General features: G+C 49.1%; 2 protein-coding genes across 11 annotated transcripts in view; both read left to right on the top strand.

Moving 5' to 3' along the window:
* The window catches only part of Tmem51 (transmembrane protein 51), a 31,007-nt gene extending 24,065 nt beyond the window's left edge, over positions 1-6,942 (top strand). For all 4 annotated transcript variants that reach the window (XM_070037901.1, XM_070037900.1, XM_070037898.1 and 1 more), the window contains 2 exons: positions 2,360-2,881; positions 5,689-6,942. In XM_070037901.1, coding sequence (XP_069894002.1) covers positions 2,547-2,881; positions 5,689-6,106 — 753 coding nt within the window. In that variant the 5' untranslated portion in view covers positions 2,360-2,546 and the 3' untranslated portion in view covers positions 6,107-6,942. The remainder of the gene's footprint in view (positions 1-2,359; positions 2,882-5,688) is intronic.
* A 10,825-nt stretch (positions 6,943-17,767) lies between these two features.
* Positions 17,768-23,463, top strand: part of Fhad1 (forkhead associated phosphopeptide binding domain 1) — a 97,269-nt gene continuing 91,573 nt past the window's right edge. For all 7 annotated transcript variants that reach the window (XR_011375598.1, XM_070037895.1, XM_070037894.1 and 4 more), the window contains exons 1-2: positions 17,768-17,917; positions 20,270-20,376. Coding sequence is in view for 6 of the 7 variants with exons in the window: in XM_070037895.1 (XP_069893996.1) it covers positions 20,284-20,376 (93 nt within the window). In the remaining variant the exon portion in view is untranslated. The remainder of the gene's footprint in view (positions 17,918-20,269; positions 20,377-23,463) is intronic.

Below are 23,463 nucleotides of genomic sequence, written 5' to 3'. Positions count from 1 at the left end.
TCTGTGGGAGGGGCAGTGTGCCCGCCCCAGCACACGCTTCTCCCTGAGTTTGGTCTTCCTTGGTGATGGCAAAGTTGACTGCATGTAGCAGAGAATAGCTGGGATCCAAGGGCACAGATTCAGTCGGGGGACTTTTCATTAATTCACAGGACCAGTGAAAGAATCTTCAAGTTGCTCTTACACCATTGAAGTCCTCCCTACCCCCAATCCCGGAATACCATCCTTTAGTCAAGGTGTTTGTGTATATCTGCAGATGACCTTGTGTGTGATTTCATGTTATGGTTATATTTTAGATCTAACCTTCACCTAAGAGAAAACATGCAGCCATTGTGTCTCTGAGCCTGACTTCCCTCATTTAACATTATTTTTTTCTAGTCCATCTATTTATAGTCCCCTGAATGACATAATAAATATTATTCTTGGTGGATAAGCAAAATTCTTTCTTTTTTCTTGTGCTGGTAGTGGGGCTTGAACTCAGGGCCTTGAGCTCTCACTTGGCTGTTTTTGCTCAAGGCTGGCACTCAACCACTTGAGCCACAGCTCCATTTCTCTGTGTGTGTGTGTGTGTGTGTGTGTGTGTGTGTGTGTGTGTGTGTGTGTGTGTGTGTGTGTGTGTGTGTGTGTGTGTGTGTGTGTGTGTGTGTGTGTGTGTGTGTGTGTGTGTGTGTGTGTGTGTGTGTGTGTGTGTGTGTGTGTGTGTGTGTGTGTGTTTAATTGGAGATAAGACTCTTATAGACTTTCCTGCCTGGACTGGCTTCAAACCACAATCTTCAGATCTCAGTCTCCTGAGTAGCTAGAATTACAGGCGTGAGCAACCAGTGCCTGGCACATTTTCTTGGTCCATTTGTCTCTGGGTAGGGGTGAAGCCTGCCATACCAGTGGTATTTTCCCCACTCTGCAAAGTCTCAAGCCCAGCACTCCACATTGCCTGCCTCTGACACCCTGTATGGAGCAGCCCCCATTGGTGTTCACCCCATTCGTCCTTCCCTGGCTTCTCCACTCCCCAGTGCCTGGCATGCTGCTGGACAGGTTCTTGGATGCACAAAAAATATTTGTCTAGTGGGAAAAAAAAGAAAGCTCGAACCTCAAGCTGATAAAGGATGTTGCCCCAAATATTTTGAGAGTATCTCTTCACAAAGTGGCCAATTCCACGGGGTTGACGAGAAAATACCTCCGCCTCAGATTTCAGGCGTCCTGGTTAGCATCCTTTTGGAAAGATTGGAAAGAATGCAGGACTGGAAACAGGATCCACCCATCCCCAGCCTCACCCGCTGTACGGTCCAACAGTGCCCTGTGATTAGGGATGGCTTCAGGGGGTGCCGGAGGACAGGTGGGCAGCAAAGGCCAGTGCCTGTGCCTCCTCTGGGGTCCCAGTGTTCTAGTGACTGGGCCCCCCAGGCTCGTGGGGGCCCAGGGCTGCTGTCTGCTCCCTTGAGCTCAGTGCTTAGAGCTGCTTCATGAAGAGAGGGATTCTTGGTCCGGCTGGCACCAAGCTAAATAGGGACATGCAAGCTTCTGCGCCTTTCAGAAAAGGACTGAAGAAAGGCTTGCTTTGCTGGTGGCTTCTGGTGGTGGTGGGGTCTCTTATTTCACGGCACTTTATTTGAGTTCTTGCTATGTGCCAAGCCCAGAGATGACAATGACGGGTGACCAAATGAGAGACCTGTGACATAGTCCCTGGGGGTTTCTGGGGGCATCTGGAAGGGACTCCTGAGTTGGGGTGATCAGAAAACTAGAGAAGTAGCCAAGTGTGGTGGCTTACCCCTATCATCTTAGCTGCTCAAGAAGCTGAGATCTGAAGATCCAGGTTCAAAATCAGCCCAGGCAGTAAAGTCTGTGAGACTCTTTATCTTCAATGAAGCAGCCAAAAAGCTGGAAGTGACTCAAGTGGTAGAGTGCCAGCCTTGAGTGAGAAAGCCAAGCAAGAGTGTGAGGTTCTGAGTTCAAGCCCCAGCCTGAGTTAAAGTATCCAAGAGCCTCATTCTAAATAGGAAGCCAGTGAGGGCGGTGCACAGCCTCTCGGGGCAGACCATTGGCCAATGCCCTGTCACTCTAAGCAGTTAATGACAGTGATTGATCTTGGCTCAGCCTTTGCTCACTGCCTTTCACTGCCTCCAGGGAGGGCTGAGGCTTTCCTGCTCTCTATTAAGCAGGAATGTCTCAGTGCCCGGAGCTCTGACCTTGCTGCCCCTGCGGGGTAGGCCCAGATTTTGCTCTGGCTGTGGGGCTGGCTGCTCAGCCACCCCCTGCTCACTTGAGGATGCAGCCTGAGGGAAACCTGAGCTGTATCCGAGGCAGGGCAAAAGCCAGGATGGCTGTGAACTGATTTTTCTCTTCGCCCTTTCTGTTCCCCTTCCAGGCCCCGCGGCCGCCGCCGCCATCCACACAGGATGTCTGGAGCTTTTGTGGGCAACCATTTCTTGATGCTTCGTTCCTGTGGCCCTAGAGATTGTCTCCCGTGCACTTGAGAGCTATCAATTGCTGCTGCTTTTTATTTATTTATTTCCTTTCTTGGAGCCGTACCGTGCCCGGCTCCCACTGCCAGGATGGCTCAATCCAAGGCCAGCGGCTCTCACTACGCGCTGACGGCCATCGGCCTGGGAATGCTGGTCCTCGGGGTCATCATGGCCATGTGGAACCTGGTACCGGGGTTCAGCACCGACAAACCGACGGCTCAGGGCAACAAGACAGAGATCGGGAGCGGGATCCTTAAGAGCAAGACCTTCTCTGTGGCCTACGTGCTGGTCGGGGCCGGCGTGGCGCTACTGCTGCTGTCCATCTGCCTGAGTGTCCGGGACAAGCGGGAGCAGCGGCGGAGCGAGGAACTGGCGCGCATCCAGCAGCAGGCGGGAGCCGTGCCCCGTGCCCAGGAGGAGGACAGGTGAGGATGGACCGGTCCCAGGCCAGAGGAAAGGGTCACATTCATGTTTCTTTTGTTTTGATTTTTGCAGTACTGGGGAATTGAACCCTGGATCCTGTACATGGTAGCCAAGTGCTCCACCGCTGAGCTGGCTCATGCCCAGCCCAGACTGTTGAGGGTAGAAGTTTTTTAGTTTGTCTTTTTTTAGTTTAGCTTTGCCTTCCCAGTCTCTTCCACAAAGGCCGTGGGAAACTGCTGATCATTTGTACACACAACCCAGGGCTGCCCAAGTCAGAGGGATTGGATTACAGGTGTGCCAAGATGTGGACATCCCAAGAAACTGAGCAAGGCCTGGGATAGCCATACATAGCACCAGTGCGGGTGCTTATCTGCCTCCCCAAGCATGCTGGGTATGTTTTGCTTTGATTTGGAAAGGTTGAGATAAGCTGGGCACCAGTAGCTCAGGACTGTAATGCTAGCTACTCAGGAAGCTGAGATCTGAGGATCGTGGTTCAAAGCCAGCGGGGACAAGGAAAGTCTGTGAGACACTTATCTCCAATTAACCACCAGAAAATTGGAAGTGGCGCTGTGGCTCAAGTGGTAGAGTACTTGCCTTGAGCTGAAGAGCCGAGGGACAGCACCCAGGCCCAAAGTTCAAGCCCCACAACCAACAAAAAGAAAAGGAAAAAAGGTTGGGATACAATATTGAATTTGACCCCAAAATGCCATGAAGATGGTTTAAAAGTTAAATCTAGCTCTCTCTCTCTCTCTCTCTCTCTCTCTCTCTCTTTCTCTCCCTCTCCCTCTCTCTCCCTCTCTCCTTTCTCTCTCTCTCCCTCTCTTTCCCCCATGTATGTTTGTCTCTTGTCTCTCAGCCTCTGTATCTGTCTGTCTGTCTGTCTGCCTCTCTCTCTCTCTCTCTCTCTCTCTCTCTCTGCCTATCACATTGGCCAAGACAGGTGACCCAAAGTGCCACCACATCCAGAGGACTCATCCCTCCTAAGTTAATTACCTCTGCAAATGTCCTCATAGACAGCCACAGACGTGTGCTTTACTGACAACATCCTGAGCATCTCTCAATCCAGTCACATCGACAGTCAGGATCCACCACCAAGGCCGGGCACCCGTGGTTCATGGCTCTAATCCTAGCTACTCAGGAAAGCTGAGATCTGAGGATTGCATTTAGAAACCAAAAAAGTCTACAAGATTCTATCTCCAAAATAACCAGCAAAAAGCTGGGTGGGAGGCAGGGCTGAAGTGGCAGAGTACCAGCTAAACAAGCAAGCTGAACAAGTTGGAGACTGAGTTCAAACTCCAGTCCCACCAAAATAGATAGATAGATACATACATACATACATACATAGATAAATAGAGAGAGAGAGAGAGAGAGATAGGAAATAATTAACCACAGACAGGAAAGCTTTTTGGAGGTTTAACTCCATCTGAGCAGGGCGAGAGGAGAGGAGAGGAGCTGCCCAGCTAGGGAGATAGTGTGACCTTCAATTCTGTGGCCCTGCGGGGGGGGGGGGGGCCCTGCCCAACCGAGTCCATAGATTCAAGGCTACCTCTCTTCTGGAAAGATCCTCAGAGACACGCTCAGAAACAGCATTTGGCCTGAGCACCCCAGGCTGTCACATAGAGCTAACCGTCACAGTGACACTGGCTTGTGTTGGAAACCATGGAGACACAGGGAAGAGCAAAGGAGGGAAATCAGCCACTCCCTGTCCCCATGCCGGTCAGCCAGGAGCACAGGCGAGTGCCTTCCTAAAGGTAAACGGGAGGGAGCTGAGGGCCAACAAGGTGGCCTCAGGGGTCAGCCAGGGCCACCCTGCAGGGTCAGGTGGAGGAGCCTCAGAGAGAGCTTTGGCATGACTGCTTGTAAAATGGAAAGCATTTTAAAAAATATCCTGAGTTGCCAGGCACTGGTGGCTCACGCTTATAATCCTAGCCACTCAGAAGGCTGAGATCTGAGGATCAAGGTTTGAAGCCAGCCCAGGCAGGGAGATCTACGAGACTCAGTTAACCACCAAAAAGTCAGAAGTAGCCCTGTGGCTCAAGTTGTAGCGTGTTAGCCTTGAGCAAAACAGCTCAGAGGCAGGACCTAGGTCTTGAGTTCAAGCCCCAGCACTAGCACCAAAAAAAAAAAAAAAAGGTTCCTGAATTGGTGAATTTTTCCCATTCAACATTCTAATGAGAGCAAGTTTGATTTTACTGAGTTTTGGGAGGAACCTGGAAGGTACAATCGCAGAATAACTTACAATACATGCAAATGTTACAGTCCAGATGCTTCTTTGGTCCCTAGGGGTGACCATGTTGCTTCAGATTGGTGTCTGTGTTATATAATCTTGTCATCTTTGGCCAAAGGACAAGCTGGGTGTTGGAATAAACAGCCTGGCCTGGCATGTGGTCGCCTTTGTAAGGCTCCCAGGCAAAGGAAGTTGATGCCAAAACCCTGAAGTGACAGGATGTAGTAGCCACAGGTGTGAGCTCCTCTCCTGCCCACCCTCCCTTTCCTAATAGCATGACCAAGGCCCATCCCTCCAGCCACAACACTGGCATCAAGATACCCCCAGGTCTCTAGGGGACTGTAACACACCACATCTGCATTTGAGTACTTAGGCCTTCCTGATCCTTTGGCCCAAAGCCACACAAAACTATATAACATGGCAGGTGAGTGCTAAGCTTTTACAGATACGGCAGGTGGAGCATTAGCTTTGGTACTTCTGGGACCCATCAGTGGCGTGTGAAGCCTGGGTGCCTCCCAGGAGCTGAAGTGAGGTTGCAAGACTTCTGATCACCAGTCTGTCTGTCTGTCTGTCCCTCTGTAGCCAGGAGGAAGAGGAGGAGGAGGAGGAAGCGTCGGCCCGATACTATGTCCCCAGCTACGATGAAGTCATGAATTCCAGCCACTCGGGCACCAGGGCACTGGAGCAGAGCCCGGGGATGGGAGTCTCTCTGCCCTCCTATGAGTCGTTAACGGGGCTGGATGAATCCACCCCCACGGCTGCCAGGGTGGATGCCGAGGGGGGCCCAGGGCAGCCCCCTGATCGGCAGAACTCCAAGATGGCCAAACGCCTGAAGCCATTGAAAGTTCGAAGGATTAAGTCCGAGAAACTTCACCTCAAAGACTTCAGAATCAACCTCCCTGACAAAAACATCCCACCCCCCTCCATCGAGCCTCTGACGCCACCACCACAGTACGATGAGGTACAGGAGAGGACCCCCGAGGCCCGGCCCCCTGACTGAGCAGACCCTCCAGGCCACGTTCCCTTTGTCTCTTACCCTCTGCACCAACAGACTATAAGGAAGTCACCTGGGTCCCAGTGGGGAAGCAGAAAGGGTGGTACTCACTCTGACATTGGAAAGGTGGAGTCTGGGTTTCCATGGGAAAGCTGACCTCTGATGAGCATGCGCTCATCACAGCTCCAGCAACCCTGTCTACCTTTCTCTACCCAAATCCCTGGCCACACACACAAGGACTGGATCCTTGGCCACTGGTTTAGATGGTGGTATTTTGATTTTATTTCCACAATGACTACCTTATTTTCATAAAGAAGCTGGGCACCAGTGGCTCGTGCCTATAATCGTAGCTACTCAGGTGGCTGCAATTGAAGGATCAAGGTTCAAAGCCAGCCCAGGCAGGACAGTCCATGAGACTCTTATCTCCATTTAACTAACAAAAAAGCCAGAAGCGGCCTCAAGTGATAGTGTTAGCCTTGAGTAAGAAAGCTCAGGGACAGTGCCCAGGCCCTGAGTTCAAGCCCTAAGACCACCCCCCCCCCCAATAAGAAAATATAATTTTGCACCTGCTTTCTTCCCTGGAACCCTGAATTGTATAGGAGGTGGTGAGAATGTGTGGCAGTGGCTTTCCCAGGGTCCCGGGTAGTGTTGGCAGTTTGAGGGTCTGAGGCCTGATGATCTATCTGTAGGTAGCACAGAATGTGTCCCGCGGTGGTCTGAATTGGTACACTCCATTTTTCAGTCCTGTGTTATTGTCACGGCCACAGAGGAAGAGGAGGTGTGTGTTCCTCTGCAAAGCCGTGCCACAGAGCTTTTGATAATAATAAAATATTTTCTATGGAGTTCATTTGACTGGCCAGTTCTTTGTGTAGCTCTTGCAATACTGGCTGGCTTATGAACACTGTCAGTGATGGGAGTTAATAGGTTCCATACACCAAACACAGGCTGAGCACTGTACACACAGTCCCGTCTTCTGTCCCCAAGCCTGGACTTTGAGTTAGCTCATACACACTGAGGGTAATTCAGTCAGCCAGGGGAGCCTGGGAGACCGACCCCAGCCCGTCCAGAGGCTGCTTTCCTGCGATTGTCTGTGGTGTGGCGCAGTCTGTGGGTGTCTAGAGTTTTGTTAGAAGAGAAAGTTCTCAACCTTTGCTGTTTCCTAATCAGCCCCTGGCAGGGAGGAAGTTAATCACCTGGTCTGGACTCATTTTACAGCCTCTACTTCCAAACTTTCGCTGTCCTTATGCAAACATGTTATAATAAGGGGAGGGGGCTGGACAGGCTGGCTCTATTTTGAGGCCCCACCCAGGGCTGAGCTTGCTTTTCCAGAACTCTCCATGCTTCTTCCTGATAACTGGGCAATCTAGGAGGGCAATACATGGGGAATGGCAAATTCACAGGGGAGTTGAGGGTGTGTGTGTGTGTGTGTGTGTGTGTGTGTGTGTGTGTGTGTGTGTGTGTGTGTGTGTGTGTGTGTGTGTGTGTGTGTGTGTGTGTGTGTGTGTGTGTGTGTGTGTGTGTGTGTGTGTGTGTGTGTGTGTGTGTGTGTGTGTGTGACATGGGGAATGGCAAATTCACAGGGGAGTTGAGGGGTGTGTGTGTGTGTGTGTGTGTGTGTGTGTGTGTGTGTCCTGGGGCTTGAACTCAGGGCCTGAGTATTGTCCTGAGCTTTTTTGTCCAAGGCTAAAGCCTGATTTTTTTGATGGTTAATTGGAAATAAGAGTCTCCTGGGTACCAGTGGCTCATGCCTGTAATCCTAGCTACTCAAAAGGCTGAGATCTGAGGATCATGGTTCAAAGACATCCCAAGTAGGAAAGTCTATGAGACTCTTTATCTCCAATTAATCACAAAAAAATGCTGGAGTTGTGGCTCAAGTGGCAGAGCACTGACTTTGAGCCACCAGTGCCTGGCTGAGAGAGTATTCTAAAGGAGCTCTCAGTCTGGCTCTGCAAGATAGTTCTTGACTTCTGGCCAACCTAGACTTCCTTGGGGAAAGGAGGAGGTTTGGGGCTTGGGGCAGTGGCTCCAGAGGTATGAAACTTGAGCCTCTCTCCTTCCATGGCAAAGTTTTTCCAGATGTGATAAAATTGGACTTAAGATGCAGTTTTCTTGGCGTATCGATTGAGCTGTAAGTATCCATCAAAGTGTCTTCTCAAATGACACATGGGGAGATGGCACAGCTGGGGAGGTGGCACATGTGACCACAGAAGCAGGGACGATGGGGATTAAACAAAATACTCTCCATGTTTGCATTGAGCACCTACTATGGGCCATGAGGCTCAGGGTAAAGCCAGAAACACAGCACTGCTGAGCTGGTGAGAGATTGTGTTCTGTGTGCAGGGGAGGTAATGAAAACTGAGTTAAGTATGCGATGATGACGTCAGAGCAATGGAAATAAGATGGGGTGAAGATCGGGAGGATCAGGAAAAGTCCCCAGGAGGTAACACTGCAGAAAGCGGCTATTGGGATGCAGAAAATTCCAGAAAGTCCCCAGGTGTTTGTGTGCACCATGAATCTAAGCAGCTGCCACTGGAAGTGGCAGCCATCAGGGGCGAGACTTGGGCGTCTCCTTAGCCTGGTCTAGTACAGGCAGGTTCACCCTGTCACCAGCCCTGCAATGTGTTACATGCCAGCTGATTACAGATGCTGGGGTCGGGAAGGAAGGGTTTTCTGGCCAAACTGATTTGGGAACTGCTGTGGAAAACTTGCTCCTCCAGCTTGGTCTCACCACCTGAAGTTTCCTGAACACTCCCAAAATAGCACCCCCAGCTGGAGACCAAGAAGTAAGCACCTCCCAAACCATACCACCAGCCAAGGCCAGCTCCCAGCTCCAGCACCTGAGAGCCTCAGCGGGAACTAAAAGCACAGAGACTGGAGGTGCCAGGTCTCAGAGCCACTGAGACCTCCCAGGTTCTCCCTAATGGAAACTTCTGCCTCTGGCAGGAAGCAGGCATGCACACTAAGAAGCTCGCACACACTGGAGTCCTTTAACACACAAGTTTTGCACCACGTTTCCTCAGGGCCAGCCAAGCTGTGTCTACCCACACTGCCCATCCAAGTAACACCAAGGCCTCCGGGCCCCACAGCTCTGAGCGCTCAAGGATGTTAGTTGGATGGAAAAATGGGTTGACTCGTCCATTTTCTGCTGCTGTCACAAAGTACCAGAGACCAATGAACTTAGAAAGCATAGAAGTTCTATGGCCACAGTTGTGGAGGCTGGAAAATCCAAGAGTGTGGCATGGTGCCTGAGTCTGGTGAGGATCTTTGCTACATCATGGCATGGCAGAGGGCATCGTGCGTCGAGGCAGAACGGTGTGCCAAGAGAGCTCACAGTCATCACAAGCCACTCCTGTGGGTGATAAGCCACGAGTCCACTAATCCACAGACCCAGGAACACAGCTCATGGTCCAGCCACATTCTATAGGTCCAGCTCTCAACACTACCGCACTGAGGACCCAGCCACCAGCACTGTAGCCCTAGCACCACCCAACCCCAGATGGCACGGAGCTGACCGGACATTCCTAGCCCCCAGTGAGGCCGTTAAACAGCAGCACCAGCACTAGACACGTTCCCTCAGGCCAGTGACTGTCCACCAGGATTGTTTTGGCCTTGGCAGACTTACAGTATAGGGAGTGGGGGGTGGGGGAGTGCAGTACTGGCATCTAGTAGGCCAGGCTTCCTACATGTCTGTGACTGTCTCCACAAGAAAGAATTACCCTGTCCCAAAAGCCTGTCTGGACACGGGAGTCTTTCCTGCCATTGCAATCCCAGTCCCAGCGTCTGGCCACCCAGTCCCAAATCCATCAGACAGAAACAGGAAACCACCATCCCCACAGGTCACCCAGTCTGCCTGACTTAGCACTGCTCTTCCCAACCTGGCTCTTAAGCTGGACACTGGTGGCTCATGCCTGCAATACTAGCTACTCAGGAAGCTGAGACTCTTATTTCTCATTAACCAGCAAAAAAAAAAAGACCATGAGGTAAAGCTGTGGCTCAAGTGGCAGAGCACCAACACATGAATCAAGTTCAAGAGTACTGATACTGTTATGCACGCACGTGTGTGAGCATGTGTGTGTGTGTGCGCGCACACACACCCCTTTCCTTCTATGAATACAGTTTTGTTTGTTTGCCAGTCCTAGGGCTTGACCTCAGGGCCTGGGCACTGTCCCTGAGCTTTTGCTCAAAGCTAGCACTCTGCCACTGGAGCCACAGTGCTACTTCAGGCTTTCTCTGAGGAATGGAACCTAGGGCTTCATGCATGCTAGGCAAGCACTCTACCACTAAGCCACATTCCCAACCTGAATACAGTTTCCTTATCCCTCCTCCATTCCAGAATTAAATGTCAAATTTCCTATAACATAAACAGTCCGCTCCTGTCTCTTTTTCTCCAGCTGTTCCCAGCTGACCTTTAATGGAATTTTAATAAACTGTAATAACAGAGAATTTATTAACTAGACTGAAGGTACAAAGATAATGGTTGGCAATACCTGCAATGTCAGACTCTGAGACATTTTAGATTATTTGAAAGTATCCTTGGAAGCCAGTGAGGGCATATGACAAAATAAAACAACTATAATAGAATTTTGGAAGCAAAAACTATGGCCTGACTCTTCCTTGGTTATAAATCAGAGAAGAAAACAATGTCAGATCAGACAGAGTGTTCCTCGAAGATAAGCTAGAGTCAGGAGTGTAGGAAATTCAGGAATTGTGCAGGAATTTGAACATTAACCAAATGCTCTCGGTGTTTAACCTTGAGATGTTTTGTTTTTCCAGTGTGTCCTTGTCTGTGCCCAACTCCCCACAAAGAAATCATCGGCTTCTACTTTGTGAGAACCAGACAAGATTAAAAGAATATAATAACGTGTCGGCTGGAAGATGGCATAAAACCCACCAGACACAGTTTAAACTGGGAAAAGGAAGCAGGGGGTTGAAGGAATATCAAAGAAGGGGGAACTTGTTCAACATGCCCTATATGTGCCTATGGAATTATCCCAACAAACTCCCTTGAACTAATAATGTATGCTAATGAAAATTAGCTTAAAAAAAAGCCAAGCACCAGCAGCTCACATCTGTAATACTAGCTACTCAGAATGCTGAGATCTGAAGATCATAGTTCAAAAACCAGGCCCAATTTCCAAAATAACTATCAAAGTGCTGGACTTGAGTTATGTTGTAAGTAATAGAACCTAGCTGTGAACAGGAAAGCTGAGCAAGAGCTCGAGGCCCTGAGTTCAAGTCCTAGTACTAGCACACAGAATAAATGGCTAAAAATAAACACGTTTTTCATCACCTTTCAGATAAAATCTGACAAGCTATTTATATCTGTATATATAAGAAAAACTGGGTAAATATATTAACTAGCAAATTAATTCATTTATTTTTGTTTAAGTTCAAAGTTAAACAGGAGAATATGTGTATGTATGCATGTGTGTATGTGTGTTGTATTTTTATTTCTGAAAAATTATTTTAAAAACCAGATTTGAAGTACTTATCCATAGCAGATTAAAAAAGAGTACTAGAGGGATGATTATATGTATGTGGAAATATAACAATAGCTTTATGCACAATTAATTTTTAAAGGAATTAGTGAGGGGGCAAAAAAAAAGAAAACCAAAAGGTTTAAGGTCTACCCCACAGATTGAGTTTGGCCAACAGCATTTGCCAACAGAAAATTCATCAGCTAATGAATTTGTGCTGGGGTATCTTCAAATCAGCACAAATAGAACAGAGAGAAGGCCACGGAGATAATCCTTCTTCCAGGAGATGCTGTCCAAAGATGATGACGGCAACAAAGAGTACTGAAAATGCCCATTTCATCCAGCAAGATGGCAAGAAAACTGAGACCAAAAAAAAAGTAGGACTTTTTTTGATGTTTATTTTCCCAGTTAAAAAATACTTCATGACCTGCAGTTTTTTTCCATCAGCTGTAAGCAGTAAAAATTGCCCATTAATCTTTCCTTAGGCCAATAATAGAAAGGTCTCAAGAGGCAAAGCAGGAGCCAAAAATAAGATCAAGTGGGAAAGTGCAGAGGGCTCTCAGTAACCAAGTTCTAGGCAGACCTTGAAAGCATTCTCTGCTCTGGCGGTGGAGTCTTAGGTGCATATGTCTTAGTGCATCCCTTCATTGAACTGAATGGACTGTCTTTATCTCTCTGGATTGCTTCAAGTGGGGATTTTCAATCTTGCCATGCTGTGGATGAGATCCCATGGATGCTGCTCTGCCCATTGGAGGACTTAGCTGCGGGCTGGGACTCTCTACTCTGGATTCCACAGCACTTCTCAAGTGTGTTTGGGAATCTGAACTGTCTCCCAAAGGCCTAAGTATCGCAGGTGTGATGGCCAGCTTGTGGTGCTATTGGAAGGTGGTGGGCCTTTAAGAGGAGGGGCTTAGTGGGAGGAAGTTAGGCCACTGGGGGGTGGGACTTCTAAGAGGGAGGCTATGGGGTCACTGGGGGTACGGTCCTGAGATAAGAACCTCAGCTTCAGCCTGCTCATGCTGTCATCGTAGCTATTCAGGAGGCTGAGAACTGAGGATGGGGTTCAAAGACAGCCAGGGCAGGAAAGTCCATGAGACTCTTATCTCTAACTAACCACTAGAAAACCAGAAGTGGCTCTGTGGCTCAAGTGGTAGAGCGCTAGCCTTGAGCTCAGGGACAGTGCCCAGGCCCAGGGTTCAAGCCCCATGACCAACAAAAAAAAAAAAAAAGCTCAGCTTCTTTGTCTTCCTCCCTCTCTCCTTCCCTCTCTCTCCCCTCTCTGTCTCTCTGTTCTGTCTCTGTCTTTCTCTGTCCCATTCTCTGAGCATCTCTACCATGACACAGTGTACCGGGAGCCGGGGATGAGTGGAGGGAAGTCAGGGGATTCAAACCACAGCTTTGAATCTACTGGGGAACAAATGCAGTTTGGAGAAGCAGAAAAGTGAAATAGTGCTGGGTGCCTTGGGCCACAAGGTCAGGAAAAGCCAAAGGCGTGAACGACGTGGGATTCTGAACAGGGCTGGCCCTGGAATTCCTCTTGTCTACCCCTCCCTGTGTGTGGAGAGAAAGCTGAGCTGAGGCCACATTTGTGTGAAGGCCAAACCACATTACACAAACACAACAGTTATAACCCAATCCTGGTCTTTGCCTGGGAAAACAAAGGAGCCGCCCAGGACCCCTGAGATGTCCCCAGGAGAACAGCAAATCAAACATGGAAACATTTTCTGCCTGGCTTTAATCAAGTATCACTAATGATATCTCAAAAGAGCACTAATCACTTTCAGTGATTGCTTTTTACTCTGAATATTAACACATAAAGGGAAAGAATGTATTCTACCTTTCCTGAACAAACTATTTGATGATAAATGTCTGGTAAACCTTTTTGTATGTGTGCTGGTACTAGGACTTGAACTCAGGGCCTTAAGCTCACACTTAGCATTTTTGCTCAAGGCTGGTGCTGTACTACTTGAACCATACCTCTACCTCCAGTTTTTCACTGGTTGATTGGATATAAGAATCTATTGTATTTGTTTGCTGGGTCTGGTTTCAAACCATGACCCTCAGATCTTAGCCTCCTGAGGAGTTTGGATTTACAGGTGTGAACCACCAGCGCCCAACAAGAAACTAAAGAAGAATTCTAGCTAATAAATCACCCAAGAGGATCGATGGATGACTGGAGAAAACAACATATGGCTTATTATTACTATTCCACCTTAAACAGGGCAGATTCTGACCCACAATACAACAATGTGCCTTGAGGACACTGGGCTGGGTGGCACAAGCCAGGCACTGTAAGGCTCCACCCTTGTGAGGTATGAAGCCTACTCAGATCCGCAGAAACAAAAAGAATGATAATTTTGTCTCCCGGTCTCACCCGAATCTCCCAGGCTCGCTCTCTCTGCTAGTGGTGAATCCAACTGTAGCTACAAAGCTGGTACAGATGACCCGAAAGCCTGCCTAATCAAAGAAAAGCAATCCCCTGAGTCATAGTCACTGTAATCCAATCCAGAGAAAATGAGAAACTGGGAGATCTTTGTACTTGTCTAGGAAAACAGAAGACAAAAGCACTCAGTATTCCCTTTAGGATGCAAAGTTGAGTGGATGTAAGGGTTAGAGCTGTGTCAGCTTTGGTGACAAGCAAGCAAAAAGAGCTCTCTAATGTTAGATACATATCTTAAAGCATTGTTAATCTTTAGAGAAGCTAAAATCATCATCACCTGAGCCTTGTAGGGTAGCCTGAGACTTTGCTTTCATGCTGAAGTCATGTTGGGTTGTCACTCTGCCCCATCTCACAAGTAATTAATTAAGCCAGTGATCCCTCTAGTAATTAATCAAGAGTCTCTACTGCACGGTAAAAGCCAGACACACAGGTGGGCCTTCCCAGGAGTGTCAGCGCTGGCTCCACCCCACACACTCTGCTTAGTTAACCTGTCTTCCCTCAGCAGCTTCTTCCCACCCCAACCTCCTCCCTCCTGGTCCCCAAGGGCCTGCCTGTCCCTGATTCAGAGCCTTTGCTGACCAGCAGGCCCCAGGCCCTTGCTGGTGATGGTACACCTGACTTTATCCATGGCACCAGGAGGAAAAAGGTTTGCTTTCGCTCAGGAATGACTTTAAAGGCTTCAGATTTTCTATGGATTTGAACCTGTGGTGAGGTGGGATACATGGACTGTGTGCTGGAGGAAAGCTGTATATCTGGGGGTGGAGGAGGTGTTGGGGAGGAAAGCTGTATATCTGGGGGTGGGGGAGGTGTTGGGGAGGTGGGGAGGGAAGGGATGGTACAGGAAAAACAAAGGGGGTAACAATGCTCGTTAGGAAATGTACTCATTACCCTAATCATGTAATTAGCCCTCTGTACAGTATTTTTACAATAAAATATATACATACATACATATACATACACACACACACAATGGCCACATGGTAAACAGACCAGAATCCCAATACCCCTTCAAGGGCGTGACTCTTAATAGCCAACTTTCACCACCTTTCTCCCACCAGCTCCCACTAGTGCCACCAGCTGGGCATCAATGCTCTAACACACTTTGGGGATGTTTCCTACTCAAACCTCTTGGCTCCCTCCCTGTCTCCAGCCATCCCTCCCCTCTCTGCTCCCCCCCTCCCCCAGGCCTCTGTGGGGCTCTGGGGCCTTTCATGACTCAGGGATGAGTCATTCATACTTCTTGACAGTGATCCAAATCAGACCCAGCTTCCAAGGTGTCAGAGAACAATGGATTCTCAGGAGAGGACAGTTCAAACCAAGAAAGGGAGGACTGTAAGAGGGACTGGAAAGAAAAGGACAGTTGTTCTCCAGGAAAGAGAGAAGGAGCAAGGACAGAGGAAGGCTGACCATATTTAGACCAAAGGACAGGAGGTTCCGGGGACACCTGAGTGGGGACATTCGTCAGACTCAGGGTGAGCTGCCTGAGATAAAAGCGTATGCCCAAATGCCCTGACACAACACTAAAACCGCTGCACACGGGAGCGGAGGAGAGGAGCAAAGCACACAGGGAGACCTGTGAGAACCCTCTTCCAGAAGTGAGGGAGGTGAGGAGGGTGAGGTCATCACAAACTGCTGAGCAGCTGGGTCCATCAGCTTGCCGCTGGCAGAAATTCAGGCCTACCAAGACCTTCTAGAATTTTCTATTCAGCAAGAGACACAGAGGCTCCAAAGAGGCCAGGCAGTGGCTGGAGGTGTCCCAAGAGCCACTAAGGGTCAAGGAACAAAGGAGCCCAGGGTTGGTTATGAGCAACCAGGCAGAATTCTCTCCCCTCACTTCCTAAACCAGGGCTGACAAGGCAGAACCCTGGGGCTAGCTCTTGTATTAAATGATAAAACAATAGAGCCCAACTATCTCAAATCCCAATGGTCTCTCGGGTCCAAACCCTGCAAAACCCCCTCCCTTTCAGCAGGCTCAGGCCCCATAACTTACTGTGAGCCAATAGAAATCTACTACAGTAATGAGATTCAATTGCTATGCTTACCTTACATAAGATACTAGCTTCCAGGTTTCTGGTTTGGCTTCCTCGGTGGATTCTCATTGGCTCTGATGAAGCCAGTGACCATGTAGCCCCAAGCAGAGGGCATGGCCCATAAGGAATTGGACTCCTTAGAGCAGCCCTGGAGAAAATGAACCCTGCCAGGATCATGTGGGGGTTGGAGGGGGACCCCCCTACCTCCTTCCCCAGCACAGCCTCAGCTAAGACCCCAGCTCTGGCCCACCAGGACTGCAGCTGGGGAAAGTCCCTGAGAAGAGGCCCTGCCCAGACAGGCCTGATTCTTGTGCAATGACTGGGAACCGGGAAAGGCTGTTCTGAGATGCTGAGTTTGTGGGAAAAAAGTTAAGCAGCTGAGTTTGTGGGAAAGAGTTAAGCAGGAACAAGGTGGCACAGCCGGTGGCATCAGGGAGAATGATGGAGACCTGACACATACAAACTGGGCTCCCATAACTCACTGTGGAGCCAAAGCAACCGCACAGAAGATGGAACTAATATGATTCCCGCCCCCCCCCCCACACCATGAAATTCAAAATCAAACAGAACTGAATATGGAAGTCAGGATTGAGGTTACCTCTGGGAAGGGATGGGTAATAGCCATGAGGGGACACAGACAGTTCTTGGATCTAGTCTGATTAGGGGCATTCATATGCCTTGACCAAGGCCTGTGCCAGCTCCTGGCTGGAATGGGTTTCACTGAGGTCTGTCTCGTCATGAGAAAGTCTTTGTCCTGGTACAGTTGGAGACAAGTGTTTATCTGAAGACACACATGGTAGGGAGGATGGGGGGAAGGGGATGAGATTAGGATTGAGGCTGGCTCAACTGGCTAGAGAAGTTGATGTCCTAAGGCACCCCAAACCTATTTCCCTGATTCCTCCTTGCTGTGTGGACTCCTTATGGACACTGTAAAACCTGCCACAGTTCATACTTCTCAGAAAAGAGTACCGAACTGTGTGTGTGTGTGTGTGTATGTGCCAGTAATGGGACTTGAACTCAGAGCCTGGGCACTATCCCTTAGCTTATTAGCTCAAGGTTGGCACTCTACCACTTAACCAGCTATTTGCTGGCCAAATGGGAATGGAATCATGCAGACTTTTCTGCCCTGGCTGACTGTAGACCTCAATCCCACAGATCTTACTTAGCCTCCTGAGTAGCTAGGTTTACAGGTGTGAGCCACCAGCACCCAGCTCAAATTTAGCTTTCTGGAGCCTCCTGGGCCTCCTTCTGCCCGTGAAAGCAGATTGGCCTGTGGAGGAAGCTGCGGTGTAAAGTAGCTGAGGTAAGGCAGCTGCAGCTGTGTACGTTCCTGGCACTTCTGCCCCTCAGCCCTGTGACCCAAGTTGGGGACTTAAGAACAGCCATGGGTCCGGGCCAATTCTGGAGCCTCAGTCTGATGCTTGTAAGAACAGACAGAACAAGACAGCTGTAGGTTTGCAAAAACCTTCAGGCTACTACTGATAACACCGCTTTAAAAACACCATGGGGTAATAGCATCCCTCTGTGCTTCTTCCCGGCGACCTCCGAGTCTCAGTTTCCCCATCTGCGAAATGGGAAAAGCACAGGACACTGGAGCCATCCCCACGTGGCACGAGGTGGCTCCGCTGCAGGTGACGCCCCGCCCACTTCAAGCCACGCCCCTACCTTCGGGCCCCGCCCAGCCCCGGCGTTGTCATGACGACGTGCGTACACAGGCCAGGCCGGCTCACGGGGTGCCGGCCTCGGGCTGGAGACTCCCGCGCAGCGCGGCCTGGAGGCCTCGCCCCGCAGCAGCGGCCGGCGCCTCCCGAGCCCAAGCCCGCGGGGGCCGTCGGGCGAGGAAGGGGCGTGGACTCCCTCGTCCCGCCAGGTGAGTCGGGCTCCCGGAAGGGCAGCAGCGCGGGTAGAGAGGACCAGGGCTGAGGGAGGAGGGGAGGAGGCTCCCGGCTCCCGGGCCTCCGGTCCCAGCACCGCCTCCAGGGGTGCGGCTGGCTCAGGGGCGGAGCCCCCGGCACCCCTGATGGGTCAGAGCGGTCCCTTGACCGCAGGCCAGCTAGCCCCGGCACCCAGGGGGAACCGGAGAGCTGCACCGACTTGCTTCCAGGCGCCCTGGGCCTTTCCTCAGCGAGAACTAACTGAGCTGCTGCGACCGAAACCTCCAGCCACTGCCAGCGGCCTGAGGTCCGCCCATGTGCAAGCTGTTGGGCCCGATGGTGCCAAGCAAAGATAGGAGACTCCTGGCCAGAGACAAGGGGCCCGGATTCCCCTCTGAGTTGATAGTGTGAGCTTCCAGCTGGGGTTGGGACCCCTTGTCCTGCAGGCACCCCTTCTTCTCCCCTTCCTCTGTGTGTGTGGGGGTGATGAACCCCAATCTGTGTGTGTATATGTAGGTCCTCAGCTTGAACTCAGGGCCTGGGCCCTGTCCCTGAGTTTTTGTACTTCATGCTGGTGCTCTACCACTTGAGCCACAGCTCCACTTCTAGAATTTTGGAGGTTAACTGAAGATAAGTCTCATGGACTTTTCTGTCAAGGCTGGCTTCAAACCATAACCCTGAAATCTCAGCCTCCTGAGTAGTTAGAATTACAGACATAAGCCCCCAGCAGCCCAGAGCTAGAAAACCCCAATCTTTAAATGGATTGTTAGCTGAACCATTGCCCTAGATCTTTTCTCTTCTTTCCTTCCTTCCTTCCTTCCTTCCTTCCTTCCTTCCTTCCTTCCCTTCCTTCCTTCCTTCCTTCCTTCCTTCCTTCCTTCCTTCCTTCCTTCCTTCCTTCCTTCCTTCCTTTCTTTCTTTCTTTCTTTCTTTCTTTCTTTCTTTCTTTCTTTCTTTCTTTCTTTCTTTCTTGTGCTTGTCCTGGAGTTTGAACTCATGGCCTGGGCACCATCCCTGAGCTTCTTTTGCTCAAGGCTAGTGCTCTACCACATGAGGCACAGTTCTACCTCTAGCTGTTTTTTTGTAGTTTATTGGCGATGAGTTTCACTGATTTTCCTGCCTCATGATCCTCAGATCTCAGCCTCCTGAGTAGCCAGGATTATAGGTGTCCAACACATTGTCTCATTTATGACAGACAAGTTTGCTGTAGTGGGAGACATCATCTTTACCCTAGTCTTCTCTGGCCAAGGCTTGGAGTTCTCTCCACCTTTGGTAAAAACAGTTTGGTTCTCACTGAACGATGACAGTGGTTGCAGCTAGTGTCTGTACATCATCTGAAAGTGCAGCACTGGACAGTTAAGTATTCTTGTAGGCATGCTGACAAATAGTTAAGACATTTTGTAAGTTTTGACAGATTAAAAAAAAAAACCTGATTGAATAGCTGAGCGATAGTGGCTCACACCTGTAAACTTTGTTGGTGAAGTCCATTCTGTCTGTAGTCAGGCAGATAGTACCATTCAGTGACTTTTCCATGGAGAAGGAAACAGGGACAATTGGTTTTTGACCTGGCAGGGAGAGGGAGGCAGTCACACATGGCTCAGGCAGAATTCAAAGTGAGATGGATTATTGTCAGTATGTCAGGAGCTTTTGAAGACACTGGAGTGTCTGATTTGAAAAAAAGATGCCCAGCAGGTACCAGTGGCTCACGCCTGTAATCCTACCTATTCAGGGGAATGAGATCTGAGAATTGTGGTTTTGAAGCCAGCCCTGGCAGGAAAGTCTGTGAGACTCTTATTCAATTAACCACCAGAAAACTGGAAGTGGTGTTGTGGCTCAAAGTGGCCCTGAATTCAAGCCCCATGACTGGCAAATGCTCAAGACAGGCACTGGTGGCTCACACCTATAATCTAGTTACTTAGGAGGCTGAGATCTGAGGGTCATAATTGGAAGCCAGTCCATGAGACTATCTCCAATAAATCACCAAAAACCCAGATGTGGAGCTGTGATTCAAGTGGTAGAGCACTAGGCTTGAGAAGAAAAAAAAAATCTCAGAGAAAGTGCCCAGGTCCTGAATGCAAAGCTAAGGGCTGGCAACACTCTCTCTCTCTCTCTCTCTCTCTCTCTCTCTCTCTCTCTCTCTCTCTCTCTCTCTCTCTCTCTCTCTCTCTCTCTCTCTCTTAAAAATATTCCTAGTGGTGGTGGCAAAGCCCATCACCCATCTCTGCCAGCTTCTCCCTTTGTTCATGACGCTGTGGCTGATTTCATTTGCTCTAAATTTGGTGGATTTAGATCTGATGGCCAAAGGATAACATCTTTTCTAACAAAATATTTTCTGAAATCTTTTTTAGGAGAAGCATAGACAATGAAGGCCTACCTCAAGAGCGCAGAGGGCTTTTTTGTCCTAAATAAAAGCACCACGATTGGAAAACATGCGGACTCAGACCTTGTCTTACAGGTGAGCATTCACCCCAGAACCCTCAAACAGTCCAGAACTATGGCATGGATGGAATAGCTCAAGGTACCATAGCCATATGTGGCAGGCAGCCATTCTTCTCTCTTGGCTGTGGAGAACCAATGATTGAAGGTGCTGGACTCCGCTGGATAGCGCTGGCGCTGAGCATGGGGTAGGGTAGGGTGGGTCGGGCCGTCTTGGAGGCTTTGGGAGGTGGACACAGAGCTGGTGCATCCACTGTCCCCAGGCTGGACAAGGCCTCCCTCCCTTTCAAAGCCCACTGAGACCATCTGAGGCCACTCGCTGCCCACAGGGTTCAGGAGGAGCACCATGCATAGGCCAGGCGAAGCCGTGAGCTTAGCTGTGTCATCCTTCTATTCGCTGTTTGCTCTGACTTAGCCGTGATTTCTCTGGAACCTCCACTCTTCTCTAGGCAAGGAGTTTGCAGAGAGAAAGGAATGGGAAAAGCCGTGGCTTGAGCTTTCTTAAATATTGAGGGGGGTTAAAATGTTAGCAGGGAAAGGGAAACCCAAGAGTTGCTTTAAAACAGTGGAAAGTGCGTGCACATGCATGCTACTACTGGGGCTTAAACTCAGGACCTCATGTTCATGTTGGCTTTTTTGCTCAAGGCTGGTACTCTATTCTTTGAGCTGCAGCTCCACTTGTGGCTTTTTGGTGACTACTTGGAATGAAAGGTCTCATAGGCTTTCCCGTCCAGATTGGGTTGGAACCCTGATGCTCAGATCTCAACCTCCTGCGGAGCTAGCGTGACAGGCATGAGCCACCAGCACTCCGCTCAATGGACTTCTTAAAGTTTTTATGTTGAAATCATGACAGATTCACAAGAAGTCCTAAACACAGCAGAGAGAGATTGAGTGTGGGCCTCTCCCATCTCCCCCAGGGATTGCTCCTTGGGTGACAACCACACCATCAAAAACAGACTGTTGATCCAGGTACAATGCTTGTGTGTGTGTATATGTGTGTGACACTCATTCGCTCACACCCACAGACTGAGTGATGTCTACACTGTGTACTGATATTATTTGGCTTTAATCAGATAGAGCGGTTTCTCCCACTTAATTTTCCTGTTTTCTTATTTCCATTCCTTTTCCATCCCATGCAAACTTCAGAATACTCCTGACTGCATCTACAAATGCCTTATTGGGATTTTGTTAGGAATTATGCACTGCGTTAAAGCCAATACACTGATATGGGAAGAACTGATCTCTTTCCTGGTTATATTTCTCTGTTTATTGAAGTCTTCTTGGTTTTGTGTCAAGTGTTTTGAAACATTCAGCATAGGAGTCCTGTACATATTTTTGTTAGATTCACACTAAATCATTTGTGTGTGTGTGAGCATGTGTGCACGTGCACACACGCACACATGCGCACGTGCTGCCACTGAAACATAAATTCTGGGCCTTAGGGTTTTACTGAGCTTTTTCACTCACGGCTGCTGCTCTACCACTTGAGCCACCTCCATTTCCAGCTTTTTGGTGATTGATTGGAAATAAGAGTTTCATAGAGTTTTTCTGCCCAGGCTAGCTTTGAATCATGATTCTCAGATCTCAACCTACTGAGTAGCTAAGGTATAACAGGTGTGAGCCACTGGTGTCTGGCTTCATTTGCTTCTTTCATTCATGATAGTTTGTACTTTGGGGACTGGCGAAATATTAGAGATTGAACTCAGGGCCTGGTGGTGCTTGAGCCATGCTCCCAGTTCTGCTTTTAGTTTATTTTTCAGATAGGATTGTGTGCTTTTGCCCAGGGCTGCCCCTAACCACAATTCTCTCCTATCTCTACCTCCTGGGTAGCTGGAATTACAAATGTGCATCACCACACCTGGCCCTCGTCACTTTAGTGTTGGTATACACCTGTTCATTTGCCTGTACAAAGACATACAGTTACGTTTCCTTTGCTTAGATGACAACTTCTAACCTGAACTGAACTTCCCAGAGGTGCTTTTTTATTTTTTCTTTTTTTTGTAGAACTCGTGGGATTTTACAAGTAAATAACCACATAACAAGGAAATAAAACAAGCTTTATGCTTCCCTTTCTGACCTCTAAGACTTTAATTTCCTTTTCTTGCTATATTACATGGCATGGGCTAGGAGTTCTTAAACTCTGCTGAGTCAGAGTGAGGAAGTGGCACATAGCCTTGTTATTTGCCTTGGCTTTTCGAGGCAAGCATTCTGTGTTCTGCCATTAAATATGACATGAGCTATAGGGTTTGGGGAGATGTTCTTGATCAGGTTTGAGGTTCCCCATCTAGCCGTGTTTCCTGAGAGAACAGCGAACCTCCAGCATGTCATCTCCCTATAAGGACACAAAGGGCCTAATCACAATGCAGAGCCATTGTCATGACTGCTCCCAGTCATTAAAGAGAAGTGACTTTGCTTCTCATCTGTCCCAGCTGCAGACGGGATCTCAGGCTAAAGAGGCAACATGACTCATGGGGACAGATGGTTGGCTGGAGTGCCGTCAGGCCATTTTCTGGCCATGTGAGTTCACACGATCATCTCCATCTGCAAAGTGCTGACCTTTCCGAGCTGTTGGGAGGATTAAGAGAGATCCAAGGACCGAAGTTCAGAGCTAGCCCGGACAGGAAAGTCCATGAGAATCTTTATCTCCAGTTAACCACCAAAAAGTCGAAATGGAGCTCAAGTGGTACAATGCCAGCCTTGAGCATAAAAAGCTCAGGGATAGCATCCAGGGCATAAATCCAATCTGTAATACCAGTACAAAAAATTCATTAGTTAGTGAATTAACTAATTAGTTTTAAAGGGAGCACCCACCCTCTGCAGTGGTCACCAGTGGTGTTTCCTGATGCTGAACCACTTTCTGTCAACCCCCATGAACACCGAGGACCCAGGAAGTGGCCTAGGAAGGCTGGTTTATGGCTTCCTGCACCTTCTTTTGGACAAAGCCTCTTCCCAAAGTAGATTGGGGAGAGGAGGTTTTCTCTAAGAAGTGGTAGGGTGTAGTGGCTCATGTCTGTAATCCCAGCCACTCAAGAGGCTGAGATCTGAAGATCCAGTTTTTCAATTTTGTATGACAAAGCCAGCTGAGACCTGCCCATCTGCTGATGCC

Source organism: Dipodomys merriami, unplaced genomic scaffold (assembly GCF_024711535.1).
Source record: "Dipodomys merriami isolate MVZ:Mamm:240054 unplaced genomic scaffold, mDipMer1.0.p SCAF_28, whole genome shotgun sequence".
NCBI lineage: Eukaryota > Metazoa > Chordata > Mammalia > Rodentia > Heteromyidae > Dipodomys > Dipodomys merriami.
The sequence above is the reverse complement of the archived record's forward strand: the minus strand, read 5'-3'. Positions and strand labels throughout refer to the sequence as shown.